At 48.6% G+C, this 14881-nt stretch overlaps 1 protein-coding gene across 7 annotated transcripts in view; it reads left to right on the plus strand.

Annotated features, from left to right (window-relative positions):
- LYSMD1 (LysM domain containing 1) overlaps window positions 1-13509 on the plus strand; it is a 32878-nt gene extending 19369 nt beyond the window's left edge. For all 7 annotated transcript variants that reach the window (XM_085637399.1, XM_085637401.1, XM_085637404.1 and 4 more), the window contains one exon: window positions 12291-13509. In XM_085637399.1, coding sequence (XP_085493525.1) covers window positions 12291-12468 — 178 coding nt within the window. In that variant the 3' untranslated portion in view covers window positions 12469-13509. The remainder of the gene's footprint in view (window positions 1-12290) is intronic.
- The last annotated feature ends 1372 nt before the right edge of the window (window positions 13510-14881 follow it).

The raw sequence follows: 14881 nt of genomic DNA on the forward strand, positions 1-14881 counted from the left end.
TCCCGCGGCCTCCCCTCCTTATGAATAACCACGATAGTAGCCAGACGCTGGTCTAGCGGGAGGGAACCCGCCGAACGGGCCGCGAGGAACATAGCACGGAGATGCGGCGCCAGCGTATCCGGTCGCAGCTTGTACAATTCGATGGGAAGACCATTAGGACCCATGGCCTTGCCGGAAGCGACCGAACGTATGGCGAGGGCAATTTCCTCAGAGGTTGGGGCGGCGTCCAACGACACTCTGTCCTCCTCCGAAAGGGAAGGCAGCGCGATATCCCTAAGCAGGGGATGGGAATCCTCTTCCGAGCGGGAGGACACCGGGGAATACACCCCACGGAAATATTCTGCGAAGCAATCAACAATTTCTTCCGGTTCAGTGACACACACACCATCCAGTTTCTCAATCGACGGGACAACTCGACTCGCTCTCTCCTTTTTATCCAGCCACGCAATCAATTTCTCAGCCTTATCACCCACATAATACAGTCTCCCCTGTTGCTCTCTACTGAGGCCCCTGGCCGCCTCCGTGACGAGGGCCTTATAGGCCGCCTGCTTGAGTCGGAGAACATGTAATTTGTCATCCGTCACCCCACATTCTAGGTCACCCTCCAACTCGGTTATCTCAGTTTCAACACGGGTCACCTCCTCCCGCTCGCGCCTCCGGGAATGGGAAATAAGGGACAGGGCCTCCCCCCGAAGTACCGTCTTGAACGCCTCCCACAGAGAGACCGCCGATGACACAGACCCCACATTATCGTCAAAATATCGCTTAAGGGACTTAACCAACTCTGTGCGAATGGTGGGGTCACGCAGGTACCAGGGATTAATCGGGACCACCCTACCCTCTCCCCTCGGGAGAATGTCGAAGTGCAACAAGAGCGGGGAGTGGTCTGAAATACCCCGCGCCAAATGGCGCACCTCCCCGATCCTCCCCGCATGCGCCGCCGGCACCAGGACATAATCTAGCCTTGAGAGACTGCCATGGGCCCCGGAATGAAAGGTGTACTGTATCTGCGTAGGATGTTTCAAACGCCAACAATCCACCAGCCCCAAGGTATCCAAGAGGCCAGACAACCCCGCTTGGGCACGGGGGAGATCCCTAGGGGGGTGACGGTCCTCAGTTCCGGAAACCACAGCGTTAAAATCCCCCCCCAACCACTAGAATCCCCTCCGGAAGGCCAAGGAGGAGGCGCCCCAGATCCGCAAAGGTGGTCGTCTGCAACCCTGGCGGGACATAGACAGAAACAAAAACAATCACTCTGCCCTCCATTCTACCCACCAGAACCGTGTAACGTCCCCTGTCTTCATGGAGCACCTCATCAACTTCCAACGGGAGCGAGGTCTTGGCCATGATGCCCACACCCCTTGAACCAGACGTGAAGCCCGAATGGGCCAGAAGGCGGTAGCCCCGTCGATTCATAGCACGAAAGGAGTTGCCAATGAGGTGTGTCTCCTGCAGAAAAACTATGTCAGGTGAAATTCGTTTCAGGAACTGCAGGACCACACCCCGTTTTATCCTGTCCCCCAGTCCATTAACATTCCAGGACAAAAGACTCAGTCCCCTACCCCCCATCATAGCCGAAAGCGATCAATCGTCCCCCCGAGAGCACTTTAGGAATAGTTCAACAATACTTTTGCCTTGTGGTACAAGTGAACAATACCCCACCCCAACCCAACCGCCCCAACAAAACTCCCCCCTCCCTGCACCCCTGCATGAGCCCAGACAGCCCCCCCAACTTGCAGTGTGCCTGTCGCCCCTATATAATTGGAACTAGTTAGACCCCCCTAGAGGAGGAAAGAGTACCCCCTCAAGACCCCGCACCGCCTCCAAAGGAGGGAAGACGAGTACAGCAAACGAAAGACCCTAAGCTTGGCCGAAAGTGGCAGCATCGTCGTCCGGAGTGAGTCCCAGCATCAGCACCTCAGACCCGGTCCAGTGGGCCGTCTCCTCCCGCAGCCTCCCCCCCCCCGCCATCCCGATCATGACCCCCAGACAAAGTGTCCAGCCAGTCCCCGACCGTTTCAGGACGGTCAAAAAAGTGAGTGCGACCATCCACCTCCACCCGCAGCCTGGCCGGGAAGAGCATGGCGTATTTTAAGTTTATGCCCCGAAGCTGCCGCTTGACGCCCAGGAAGCTCAGTCTCTGCTTCTGGACCGCTTGGGTGAAGTCAGGATAAAAGTTCACCTCCATGTTCTCCAGCTTAATCGGCCCTTGCAGTCTGGATGCTTGCAAAATCGCATCCCTTTCCCGAAAGTTAAAAATACGGGCAATAAGAGGCCGCGGAGGGGCTCCGACCTTCGGTCTTCCCCCGGGAACTCTATGGGCCCTCTCCACGGCAAAGAATTTACTCCGTCCCCGAGGCTGGAGATGGGTAGTTATCAGGTCCTCCACAAAGAGATCCGCCGCCGACTCCTCCCGTCCCTCGGGTACTCCGATGATGCGGATATTATTCCTCCGGGCCCGGCTCTCGGAGTCCTCCAGGCGCCGATCCATGAGCGCACTCGCCTGACGGAGCTGGTGCACCTCCGTTTGAAGGGCCGCCACCTCAGTCGTGAGGCCCGACGCGGTGTGGGCCAAAGAATCGACCCGGTCGTTAGTCTTAGAGAGAGCAGCTCTCACAAGGTTGACATCGAGGACCGCGTCGATTTTGTGCGCTAAAGTGTCGAACTGCTGGCCCACCGAGGCCTTCATCTCAGCAATGGCGCCCATGACGTCTTGCAGAGTCAGATCCGTGGGCAAATCCGGGGCATCCGGGGGGCACTCAGAGGATTTGTGCGGTCCGCCGGGAGACCCCTTCGGGAGGGTGTAGCGGTCCATGATGTTGGCCTGATGTGCGGCGCCACGCCGGGTCGACTTGGCCTTCGACCGATCCCCATCCTGTTTCGTGGCCATCGTCGCGGGTCGCACACCCGCACCAGCCACGCAGTGGAGAGCAAGCAATCAAGGCCACGAGCTCCGGGGGGCCACCCCAGGACGGCAGAGCGGGCCACAGCAGGCAGGCAGGGTCTCCCAGCGAGGCCACCCCAACACAAAGAGCGCCGCGATCCCACTTGCGAAAACGGCAAGGGGGCGCGTAAGTGAAAGTGAAAGTGTGGGGTACACGACTCGCCAGGCCCAGCCCGCCGTTGTTGTTCACTTTGCCACTGGGTCGCCCCCAAACGCGAATCCGGGGTCAGGAGAGAAGTAGGCCGCAAACTTCAATCGGTGCTCACTCCGGCACCCGAGGTCCGATTCGAAAACGGGAAACGGGTACCACCTCGGCTCAGGCTCACCGACACAGTCCCCTCAACCGATGCAGGATGAAGACAGGATAAACGTAGGAGGTTGCGGAGGTCCTCGGGAGCCTCGCACCTACGCGCCCATCTTGGTTGCGCGCTAGGCTCCTCCTCCTTACCCTCACTTTTTGACAATAATTGTTTAACTTTGCCTTAGATATCTCATGCTAACCCTGTTACAGGCTTTCTGTCTGACATTGTGAAAATCTATAAAGTATTTTGAAAGAAAAAAAAAAGGTGAGGTTCTTGTTAGGCATTGTAACTATATAAAAACACATTTAAAAAAAACAAATAAAACACTTCAATTCACCGGTTATAGTTTACTCAATCAATCATTCATTTGTAGAGCACACTAATCACCCGTGAGGGTCTCAAGGCGCTGAGGAGGGGTGGGGGTGCTGCTGCTGTTCGAACAACCAGGTCTTGAGAAGTCTCCTGAAGGTCAGCAAGTCCTGGGTCTGTCGCAGGTGGATGGGGAGGGTGTTCCATGTCTTGGCGGCAAGGTGGGAGAATGATCTACCTCCGGTGGTCGTTCGGTGGATGCGTGGAACGGTGGCGAGGGCGAGGTCAGCAGAGCGAAGCTGGCGGTTCGGGGTGTAGAAGGTGAGTCGTTTGTTGAGGTATGTTGGTCCAGTGTTGTGGAGTGCTTTGTGAGCGTGGGTGAGGAGCTTGAAGGTGATCCTCATGTTGACGGGGAGCTAGTGCAGGTCTCTGAGGTGGGCAGTGATGTGACTGTGGTGGGGGATGTCTAGGATAAGGCGTGCGGAGGCGTTCTGTATGCGTTGGAGTCTTCTCTGGAGTTTGGCCGTGGTTCCCGCGTAGAGGGTGTTGCCGTAGTCCAGCCTGCTGCTGACCAGGGCTTTGATGACTGTCCTGGTTCCGGTGGGGATCCATCTGTAGATCTTGCGAAGAATACGGAGGGTGTTGAAGCAGGAGGAGGAGACGGCGTTGACTTGCTGGGTCATTGATAGGGTTGAGTCCAGGATGAACCCCAGGGTTCAGCTGGGTGTCGTCGGCGTATGAGATAATGTTGAGGTCGTGCGATCGGACGATGTTGGCGAGCGGTGCCATGTAGATGTTAAAAAGGGTCGGGCTGAGGGATGATCCTTTGGGGACGCCGCAGGTTATCTTGGTGGCTTCCGATCGGAATTGGGGAAGGCGGACTATCTGGGTTCTGCCGGTGAGAAAGGAGGTGGTCCAGTCCAGGGCTTTGTCGTGGATCCCAGCGTCGTGAAGGCATGTGCGTAGGGTGTGTTGGCAGACAGTGTTGAATGCACCCCACCCATACATTTCTTGTAACCTCACATATTACATCACTCATGCCATGTTAATTGACATCATTGATGACTTCATTCATGCCATCTCAAATTACATCATTGATGGGGTACCCCGTTACAGAGATACCTTACATTCCGATTGGCTAGCTGCAACAAGGTGGGAAAATGTTGCAGTGGTCATTACAGAACTTTGGAACTCAGTGTGCACGTCCCGAAAAGCAAAAAATAAAAAGTTCTAAGTGTTCATGGTAGGGACATTCTGACCTCCAGGCACTAGTGGAGAGGAACTGAATGAATCCCCACTGTCATTAAATAAAAAATTTGAACCAATGGTACTGCTGTATTTCTGAAAGACCCAGCACGACTCTCCTGTGGGGTACTGTGCAAGCTTCTGCTTTGTGGTACCAAGGTATGATGCAAGTTTGCTTGGGGAAGCTTGCGCCTTACTGCTGTATCATGTGATTGAAACTTGCACTGCGAGTGCGAGGTCCCAGAAAAAGATGTGAAAAAATAATAAATAAACAAAAGGGTCAGAGAATGTGCTTTGGGTGCGCTGAGATTTTTGGTGCAGGCTAGGCCCAGTGGAGAAGTGCTGATGAAGGGTGGTTCGGCTCGGGGCCTGCCCAAAGGCATAATTTATGGGTCACTCCAAGCCTGAAAAGATATTGTTTTGATAAATATGTACAAAATGCTTTGTTCTACGTTCCTTCTATCACCTTACAATTAAGCCCTGGAACGCTCCTCGAGTCACCAATAATTTGGCTCTCTGTCCGCCTCAGAAGACTTTGCTGTAGTGCAAGGATACAGGTTTAGAGTAGGAGTACATTTCATGAAAATGTTAATATAGAACGATTCTAATAGAGATCTCTATGTACTAATGACATTTCTCCACAATGGACTTTGATCTTTCCTTGTCCTGTTGGTTCTCTGAATACTGGTTGAGAGTCGTTCGTGCTGCCTGGTCCTAAAACGTGCTCGTCTATTGGGCATTATACTCGGGGGAGTCACAAGGACTTAAATGGGCCTCTAAGTCGGGTATAGCAGTCAGATCTCTCTGCCTGCTGATACCTGCTACCGGGTAGTCCAGCTGGATCTGTGTGCGTATTTGTGATGGGGACCTTTGCTTCAAGTGCTGCTGGCTATCTCAACATACATAGTGCAAGGGTATCCTGCTTCATAGTATTGTTAAATCTCTCAGCATAATGAACACTGATGCTACTTTTAGGAAGCTCCTTGGAGCCTAGATCTCGCTGCAACCTGAATGTTAAGACATCCATCTCCTTGTTCACTTGAGTCTATCGCTCTACTAGTTTATGGGCCTCCTGTTTCCGGGTGCTTTTGCATCTGACTGCATACTAGACAACAATGATGCATGTCTACCAATGCTGACAGGATTCATTCTCTCTCTCTGTCTCTGTCTGTCTCTCTCTCTCTCTCTCTCTCTCTCTCTCTCTCTCTCTCTCCTATCTGTCTCTCTCTTCTCTCTCTTTCTCTCTCCCTCCTGGGTTTCAGAATCATGTGTCCTCGTCTCCTTAGAGCGATCTGTATTCCGGTGAGCGACCATACTCCTGCCTTCAGGTCCTGTTCTATCTGCCTGCATACTGGGTTGTATTGTGCTCTGCCTCCAAGTGTTGTTCCATACTTATGCATACAAGGTGGGAGCCACACCTTCTGACCCTGTTTGTCGTCTCTCCGCATTCAGGCTGATTTGGCCATCTGTCCCCTACTCTGTTTGGACATCTTTGTGAACTGGGTAATCGCCCACCTGTCTCTTCTGCCTTTTCGATTCCTGCAACCAGTGATTATGGACTCTTGCCTCTAGGTCTTTTGAAATCTGTCAGCATGCTGAACTATCTTATACCACATACTCCTAGTCCTTTTGAAGGGCTCATCACTTTGAGTGACTGGCCTCCGGGCCTCCTTGTCCAGTTCAAGAATTCTCTCACTATGCTGGTTAACGGTGCACGCGGCACATCGATCTACTCTCTTGCACTACAGTTGTGTTTGACCTTTCTCTTTGACTAGATTTCTTGAAACGGCTTGTGCCCATTGGTGCTGCTTTTTACTTTTGCTTTGCTGCATTTTTTAATTATTTAAATACAGTAATTATCCTTTCTTTTAGGAAGTATATTCCTGGGAAACTGACCCAGAGTACTCAAATGTTTAAGTATGTACATCTGTAGATTAACTGGTGTACACTTATGCATTCAAAAGTAAAACACACAGGCAATAGCTGCTGCTTTCGGACCCAAGTGGTGGTTTGTGGATGAAAAAAAAAAAAGTACCGAAAAAACTACTTACCTTTGACGGCTGGCCGCTGCCTCTCCTCCGTCCTCTTCTTCCTTTCTCTGGTCCCACAGGAGGAAGTCTCCGGTCTCCCAGGCTCCCCTGAGCCTGCAGTGCAGTGTTGTGATTGGTCTGAGTTCTGAACCACGGCGCTCAGACCAGGACAGGGAGCCTTTGCATGTTCCTCACCAGGCTGTGTAAAGCAAGCCTGGTGGAGAAGATGCAGAGTGCGCATGACTGTTTGGTCGGCCCAAGAGGGGTGGCCAAGCAGTCCTGCGCACTTAGGAGTGCAAACCACTCCTCCGTGCTCTCACCAGCCCAGCCCTAGAGTCACTGAAAACTAAAATGATAATAATGATACGTTATTATCATTTTAGTTTTTCTTTTGAGTAGTGAGGTGACGCTCCTCCGCTTTAGTGGATGTTGTCTGACTTTCCGCTTTAGCGGAGGAGTCGCCACTGCACACGGGTACATTTGCACTTGCTACCGTTAATATAGAATCAGCATTATGTCTTGCCTACAGACCGCTTTTAGCAGTCTGTCGTTGAAAGACCTCTTTTGGATCATATCAACACTTAGAGCGGACTTAGTGCCAGCCCCGTGATTACCATTGGGCAGCTTTCTTGTCACTCTCATTTGCTTGCTTCTTATTCAGTGTTTTTCCTTCATCTTCTTGTATTTTTTGGTCCCATGGACCTCAGCTTTTTTGAACCAATATTTTAAGTGACGTATCCTTCCATTGCACACTCTTAGGGAGCTACTTTTTTTCTTTTTCCTTTAGCACTCCATGAGTGTATGTGCTGTCTGCTCGATTCATTTTGTGCTGCTTCCCCCCTGAAATACAGGCTCCTCTGGGGAGTTTCATGTTGACCCCTCCTCCACCAATCCAGTTCATCTATTCCTTGCCTCCCCCTCCCCCCCCGATTGCTAGTAGAGGAGTCTAAGTAGGTTGTTTGGAGTCCTTGTGCTTTATAGTTGAGTGAAAAAGCCACAGATGAGTGAAAATGGAAGGTGGAGAGGGACAATGCTGATGTCATGTCTGGGGATACAAATAGAGTTGTGGGATGTTGTCTGACGTTCCGGGAATTATATAGAGGCGTTTTGGAGTGTTACAAAGGATATATGAATGTATTAAAATGAGTTGCATAGAGGAATCGGGTGCGAAAGTGAATGAAGAGATTGCTGATTTGGCACACAGCCTGAAGACTTATGTAACCAAGCTCAGTTCCAGTGTTCGAATTAAAATTTAGCTAAAACTAGGTGGACTTTGATCGCAAGGTTGGATTTATTAACAGTAACAGATGCTGAAGTGAGTGCATTGGAGGCCAATGTCTGTCTTAGTAGAGTGAGCGTTCCACTTCCTACCACAGGAATCATGCTACATTGCCAATAATTGGCAGCCTCTCACACAGGACTGCAATATGAGCTTCTCAAACTGCCCACCATTGGGAGCTTTTCGGAGTACTGGCCTGTGGCTGATGTGCACTTGGCTTCAGTGCCTATCTTTTGTATTAGATCACTAATTCCTGTACACAGAGCCGACCACAGTCCCAACTCAAGACCTGCTCACCACTGTGATGATAAGCTCCATGCAATGACCAAAAGTGTCTGCTTCAGTTACTGTTCAGCAGCAAGTTCCTTTGAATCCTCGCCAGTGGCAGATTCTTTCACTGCCCACTGATACTCACAAGTTGTCATACAACCATCAAGTGATGGCTTTTAATAATGCTCAGGCACTTCAGTCTCCACCAGTTGTTTCTTACACTGCCCACACCCACAGTCTTCTCCTATTGGCTCTCACTTCCACCCATATGAAATTCACACGTTCGTCTCTGTTGCCAACCATTCACATTTTCGACCAGTGCCAGCCACTTGCAGTACTGACACGAGCTGGCTGATCATGCTGCCACACAGGGCCTAGTTCTCAGGCTGCCATCGACGGCCATCTTCGCAGACTGCTGACCTAGGCCATTTTCTCAGGCTTCCTTGAAGAATCAGCAGAGGTTAGCGTTTTAACTACCCAACTCTGATGGGCATTGCAGTTGGAAAATGAAAATGGGCTTAAGGGGCACTTATATGACTGCTCTTGGACTCCACCATTTGCAATCAAGCACTCAAAGGCATATTAGCCTCCCCTCTGAGCTACAGCTTGCAGGTTATGACTCGTGCCAGTGCAGTAAGCCATGACTATTCCATTAAAGCCTATTGGAGTGGTGTGGTTAGCTCGAGTGGTTCTTAAAATTATGGTGTAGAAAATCCAAACTGTAAAGTGTTGTATTTCAGTGGAACTTCTCGCCTTTTCTAGCTTCAATTAAAACTTTGCAATTCAAGTTTTTTATTCAGATTTCCGCTCTAGCCTTGGCCTAGGCTTGAGATGTAAAATATATCATCTCCCTGGCTAGTACACCTGTTGTGAACTTTGTTAATTCGCTTGTTGATGCTACTACAGCTTTAACGTCTGTCTTTACAAGTTTGATTTTATGCATATAGTTCTAATTTGTAGAACTGTTGCTTGTGTGGTCTGGAGCGCATTAACCTACAATGCTAATATTCTAATACTTTCTGATGTTAGAACAGAGCCCCAGTATTGGCAGCGCTTCAGAAGATTGTCTTTTGGCTGCAAGGACCTGGCTGCCTTCCAAGGTCACTTGGATGGCGAAGAGTCTGGGACCTCAGCCAATGTTTAGATTCATTTCAGAAGCATGTATGTCAGAACAAAAAAGCATCTTGTAATTTACATTAGGTGAAAAGCTATACAGTTAATGAGGAAAAGAAAGATTTAAAGAGAGGTCTTCTTGCCTCATTCTTTCTTTCTGGGTAGAATTGGTCTGTTCCTATAACCACAGTTTAGAGTATGTCTAGGTAAGAACATAAAATGGGTATCTGTTTCTTGATTTTTAATTTGATCAGAATCTAAATTTGAAGTAGACCAATTATAAGTGTGTATGTTGTCTTATCAGATGTGGGAGTGGAACGAATCCTCTTTATAAACCCAAGTCTTTTGGAGTCTGCAGAAGGGTGTGAAGGTTGGCCAAGGGGCTGCTATGTGTATCCTCGGGATGCTGCTTGGAATGATTCCAAAGGGTTACCGAGAAAGCCTGCAGCTTTCACTAGCACAGTTTTCTCTGAATTAGGTGCAGTATCTTGAGCCAAGGACCTGAGAGAATGGATTATTTTAATGATAGAGGTTGAGCCATTCCCACGAAGACCTCTAATAACCAATCTTAGTGGATTTACCTGTGTACCTACAATTTCCAGGGTATGATGGGTTAGATTGTGTGATAGTCACTAAAGTGCCTTGCTTTGTCTGAGTTGTTAATGGTTACTAATATAATCCCAAACATCTAATTAAGAAGTACAGTATAGATTAGTTAGTATAGGGTTTTAGTTTGTCTATAAAAACCAATGAGTGAAGGGGCTTTTAGACTAAAATGACACATATGTCACCATTTTTATATTTTATTGTTTGGTATAGTGTGTATCCTTTTTTGTAATAATGATAGATGATCTTACACATGAGATCTTCTTTCAGTCATGGTTAGTGACTAAAGCCACTTACACAACAATGTTTATCTATTTCTAGAGTATAGTGTCCAAAGTCAAAGGTTTCTCACTTGTAAACCAGTGGCCATCTTTACAGGTATAATGTCTTCATGAAAAGATGTATGCTTGATATAAAAATGTATTTCAGGATGCTCCATTTGGTTTACTAGCCTCCTATCGAGAATAAAACATCAATGACTTACTTTTCTCCTGGGTTGAGAAACTTGTTTTGGATCGGTCTGCTTTATCCCCAATAGATCTATTTTGGGTGAGAGTTGCTACACACCCTCTGGCTTCTTCCATGCCTTTTTGGTGGTGACTGCATTAAAATCTCACATTCTTGTTTTGGGGACAGGGGTGTTACACCTCTTTTTCTGTGCTGCTTGTCTAGCAGTTCTTAAAAATGAATCCCACGATTTATATTGACCAAAGAGCAGAGTTTCTCTATGGTCAACAGGAATAAAATGTCTTCGTTGATCAGCAGGCTGCCTTTCTTGCTATATATGGTGTACTGATTTGTAGTCTGTCATATTGGAGACTACCTCTTGCCTAGCGTACTGCATTCCTTGATGCACTCAAGGCATTGACATTTTGTCATCCCTTTGCCTGACTTAGTTAAAGATATTGGTACTTTCGTTGTGTGTTTATTGGGTTCTTGGAGTATCTGAATGTGTGACTTACCATACTTAAGTTAGACATCACATTCTGGCACCCTGTGGTGCTCTATCCAACAAGGTTACAGGGAGTTGTACTAGTAGAGATGCAGTGTCATGTAACAAGAGTATTTAATGTTTTGACGTGGTGCATAAGGTGCCCTGTATGTGACTGGTGTCTTTGTTTTTGTGACATGGTTGCTCTCAACTGTAGATTGTGCTGGCTCCCAGCCAATATGAAGGCTTGCTTCTAAAAGTCAAACACACTGTCTTCGGTTGTGAATATTCCAGAGCCGAGCCATCCTGGTTCTGGCGTCCTACATAGAACATATGCACAGTCTGTTTTGTCACCAGACTGTTTCTGCAAAAGCTTGCGGCTAGTCCTGGACTCCTTGAGGAGAACCCACCGTAGCATCAGACTCCAAGTCTTGCTTTGTCTCCCTGCTACCCCACCGTAGCCAGGTGTCTGCTGTGTGCGGGCTTAAATGTGGCGATGGGCCTGCTGCTTTGAAAGCAACTACCCAACACTTGATTCACCAGCAGCTTCTGCTGCATGACCAAACACATTCACACATATGGGTATACTGTGAATGTATGTGGCTGGTTTAAAAACAAATAGAGGGGTAATGAGTGATGTACCTGGGTGTGAGTTGTCGGTGTAGAGGTGGTGAATATGTTATTTCTACAGGAATGGTCTTGGTCAGCGAGTGAATTGTCTTCATATAAGGTTTTAGTAACAGCAAGGGTACCATTGGGCCATTATGTTTGGAAATTTCTCATCACGCAATGAATCAAAAGGTCATTATTATAGAGCTACATATGGTGTTACTCCCAAAAACTTTTGGTTTTGACAGAGCAGGGAAATGAGTAACAGGAAACTGATGTAGTTTTGCCAGGGGAACAGAATGGGGTTAAATGGAAAAGGTGTGATTGGAACTCCTGTCTCCTGATCCAAATTCGACAAGTAAACCAGTGGGGGTCTTTTTCTCTTGGTCACATTAGCTTTCACCTACTTATGACTTACTAAGCCATGTATGCTACATAGCAATAGTAGTTGTCACACATCCAAAGTTTTCATTGATTTACTCTCTAACCTTACGGAATGACAGCCATAAAATACAGTGTATAGTTATGAGGCTTTCCAGTGAAATGCTTTGGAGCATTTGAAAACAATGAATTTTGATTATTTTTCTTGTATGCGCAAAATTGCCATAAGTTACAAGATTTGAAACCATACATTTTCTTCTTCTCCCTGCAGAGGTATAGGCGAGACTATTGTCGGATCATGCAGCGCATCCAGCTCACAGCGCCCTCGGACCAGCCACTCAGTCTCTCCCCACACACAGCAGCGCTCCTTGCTGGGTCCCGTACCTCTAACGAGAACCACATTAACTGCCACTCTGAAGGACCGGGAGGATGAAATATTTAAGCTCTGACAGGGACACATCGGACTTGCAAGATTGCACCAAATTATAAGACTTTGAAGGCAACATTTGAAAGCTCTGATCGAAGCTGCCCACGCAAGAAGAACAAGAGGATGAGATGTTCCATCTCTTCACAAAGAGATCCCATTGTGAAATGCCCCCCCCCCCTCACTCGCTCTTCCATCTCCCCACCAGCTGACCATGTGTCGTTAATAGCTTGAGATCCCAATGTGAACAAGAGACCCTGTAGGATGGTGAATACACAGAGCAGTGTGTGGACTCTGCAGTGTGGCGATGAGATCTGGAAACCTGCAATACAAATCTATCGTCTGGGAGAAGTATGGAGGATGGCGATGACGTGACATACTGCCATATGCTGGCCTGCCCCGGACATCCAAGTCCAGCAGGGTGGAAGAAGGAAGCAATGGGCCATGTATCCCTTCATCATCTGCATTCCTGTGTTCCTCTCAATTCTGACAAAGAAGGGAAGGGAGGAACTGGAGGCTGGTGTGATTTAGTCGGGGACATACAAAGTAGTCCAATGCAAAAGCTGAGACTAAAACTCTTGGCTCCTGTTTCTACATTTGACAAGTTACCATTGGTTCACCTATATAACCCCAGTATCCTGACTGGAAAAAAAAAGAAAGAATACAAGCATGGTTTTATAAATATGATTAATTTAATGCCAAATCTGCTCATGCTAGGACTGTCATAGTAAGATATACCTAGGTTCTCATTGGCTATTTAACGGTTCATCTAAGGCTGGTCAGGAAGGAAGTCCAGGGTTTATATTTCTTGGTGTTGAAGGTCACTGGCCTAGTAGTGGGAAGCCTCACCAGCAGATGTAAAAACTACTTGGTTGTGAAGTGGATTGAGTGGCCTGTGTATGGAAGGAGGTGGACAGAAAAAATGATTTACAAAATAGCCTCCCTGCATTTATTTACAGTACGCATATCGGAGCATTTACCTGTCCATTTCTGAGATGTTTTGAAATTAAAAGCAATAAAGCTAGTTCACTGACTCAGCAGTCAGAACAAGCATTTTCAAAGCCAATAGGCCTAGCTTGCATTTTCATTCATGGCTAAAACATTTAAAAAATCCAGCCGCAGCGGAAAACCAACAAAGAATTGTTTTCTGTTTTCATTGCATCTATGAGATGTAGAATTAATTTGTGATGATGTGGTGTACTTTTGAGATGTAAAGTAGTCCGTCCTCCATGGCAATGAACAAAAGAACAATGATCCTATTGCACTATGAGGCCCTCTTCCTTTCTGAACCAGTTGAGGTGCTGGTGCTATACATTTTCCCCCTCCCCCTATCCCTACAATAAGATGCCGCCTTGCCTGACTTTCCGTTCTCAATGGGAGGTGTGCAAATGGGTGACATCTTTGTAGATATTTTCTGCTATGCACAGTCCACTTGACGCTGGGTCCCTGATGCTGAAAGAACTTGGAAGCAATAACGATAGGACATCCAACAGCTTATCGTTCTGAGAGACATTCAATCATGGTAAGACTTGATAAGTTGTGGGGTTCTCCCTCCCCGGGCAGCGTAAATAAGGACGTTAGACCTGTGGTGTTAGAGTGACTTGTTTTTAATGTAAAGGCTTGACAGGGGTTCTGAGCTTTTGGTCAGTCCTCCAGGGGTTGCTGGATCGTTAGTGTCCTGGTCTTTCGCCTCCGTTCTCGGTCCTCAAGGTTCCCTCCCGTTTTCCCTGGTTACGTCACCGGTGGGGGAGGTAGGCTCGGCACATAGAACAAAAAAAAAGAAAGCGCTCTCAGGTTTCAAGAATTGATCTGCCAGTCTTGGGGCAGGGTATGTGAGGGACACCGCAAAAAAAAAGGAAGGAGCGTGCGTGTACCAAAAGTCCCCACACCAAACAGTAGCCCAACAGGGTGGTAGCCGTGGATGAACTGTCCGCGGGCTACCAGGAGGTGTCCCCCGCTTTAGCGCAAACCCGCTTTCTGGGACCCAGGATACGACTCCGTACCTGTTGTAGCCAGGAACTTCCGGGTCCCTGGCAGGGCGCAGCGCGGTCCTCGCCTCCTGGCTCTCTCTCGGCTTCTTCGGCTCCCGGCTCTCGATGCTCCGGTCTCCGTCCTCCTGCTCCGTTGCTTCTCCTCCTCTCCGCTCTCTCTTCGTCTTCCGTGTTCGTGTCCTTTCTCTGGATGGTTGGCCAATCCGGTGCTCTGTCGTCATATGGGGCGTGTCTCTCCTCCGCCGGGGAAGCCCACGTCTGAAATGGCCAGCGGTCTTCTTTCTCTTCCGGTAAGGTCGGAGTGGCTCCTCTTCGGTTCTCCGGGGACTGTAGGACACAAGAGGGAGGCAACACAGGTAAGTCTGGGGACGGCCGGGGTGGGAGAGGAGGCGCCTTCCGACACCCCCCCAACCCCCCCCCCCCCAAGCATAGTCCCGGTCGGGGACA

This window comes from Triturus cristatus, chromosome 12 (genome assembly GCF_964204655.1).
Source record: "Triturus cristatus chromosome 12, aTriCri1.1, whole genome shotgun sequence".
Classification (NCBI taxonomy): domain Eukaryota; kingdom Metazoa; phylum Chordata; class Amphibia; order Caudata; family Salamandridae; genus Triturus; species Triturus cristatus.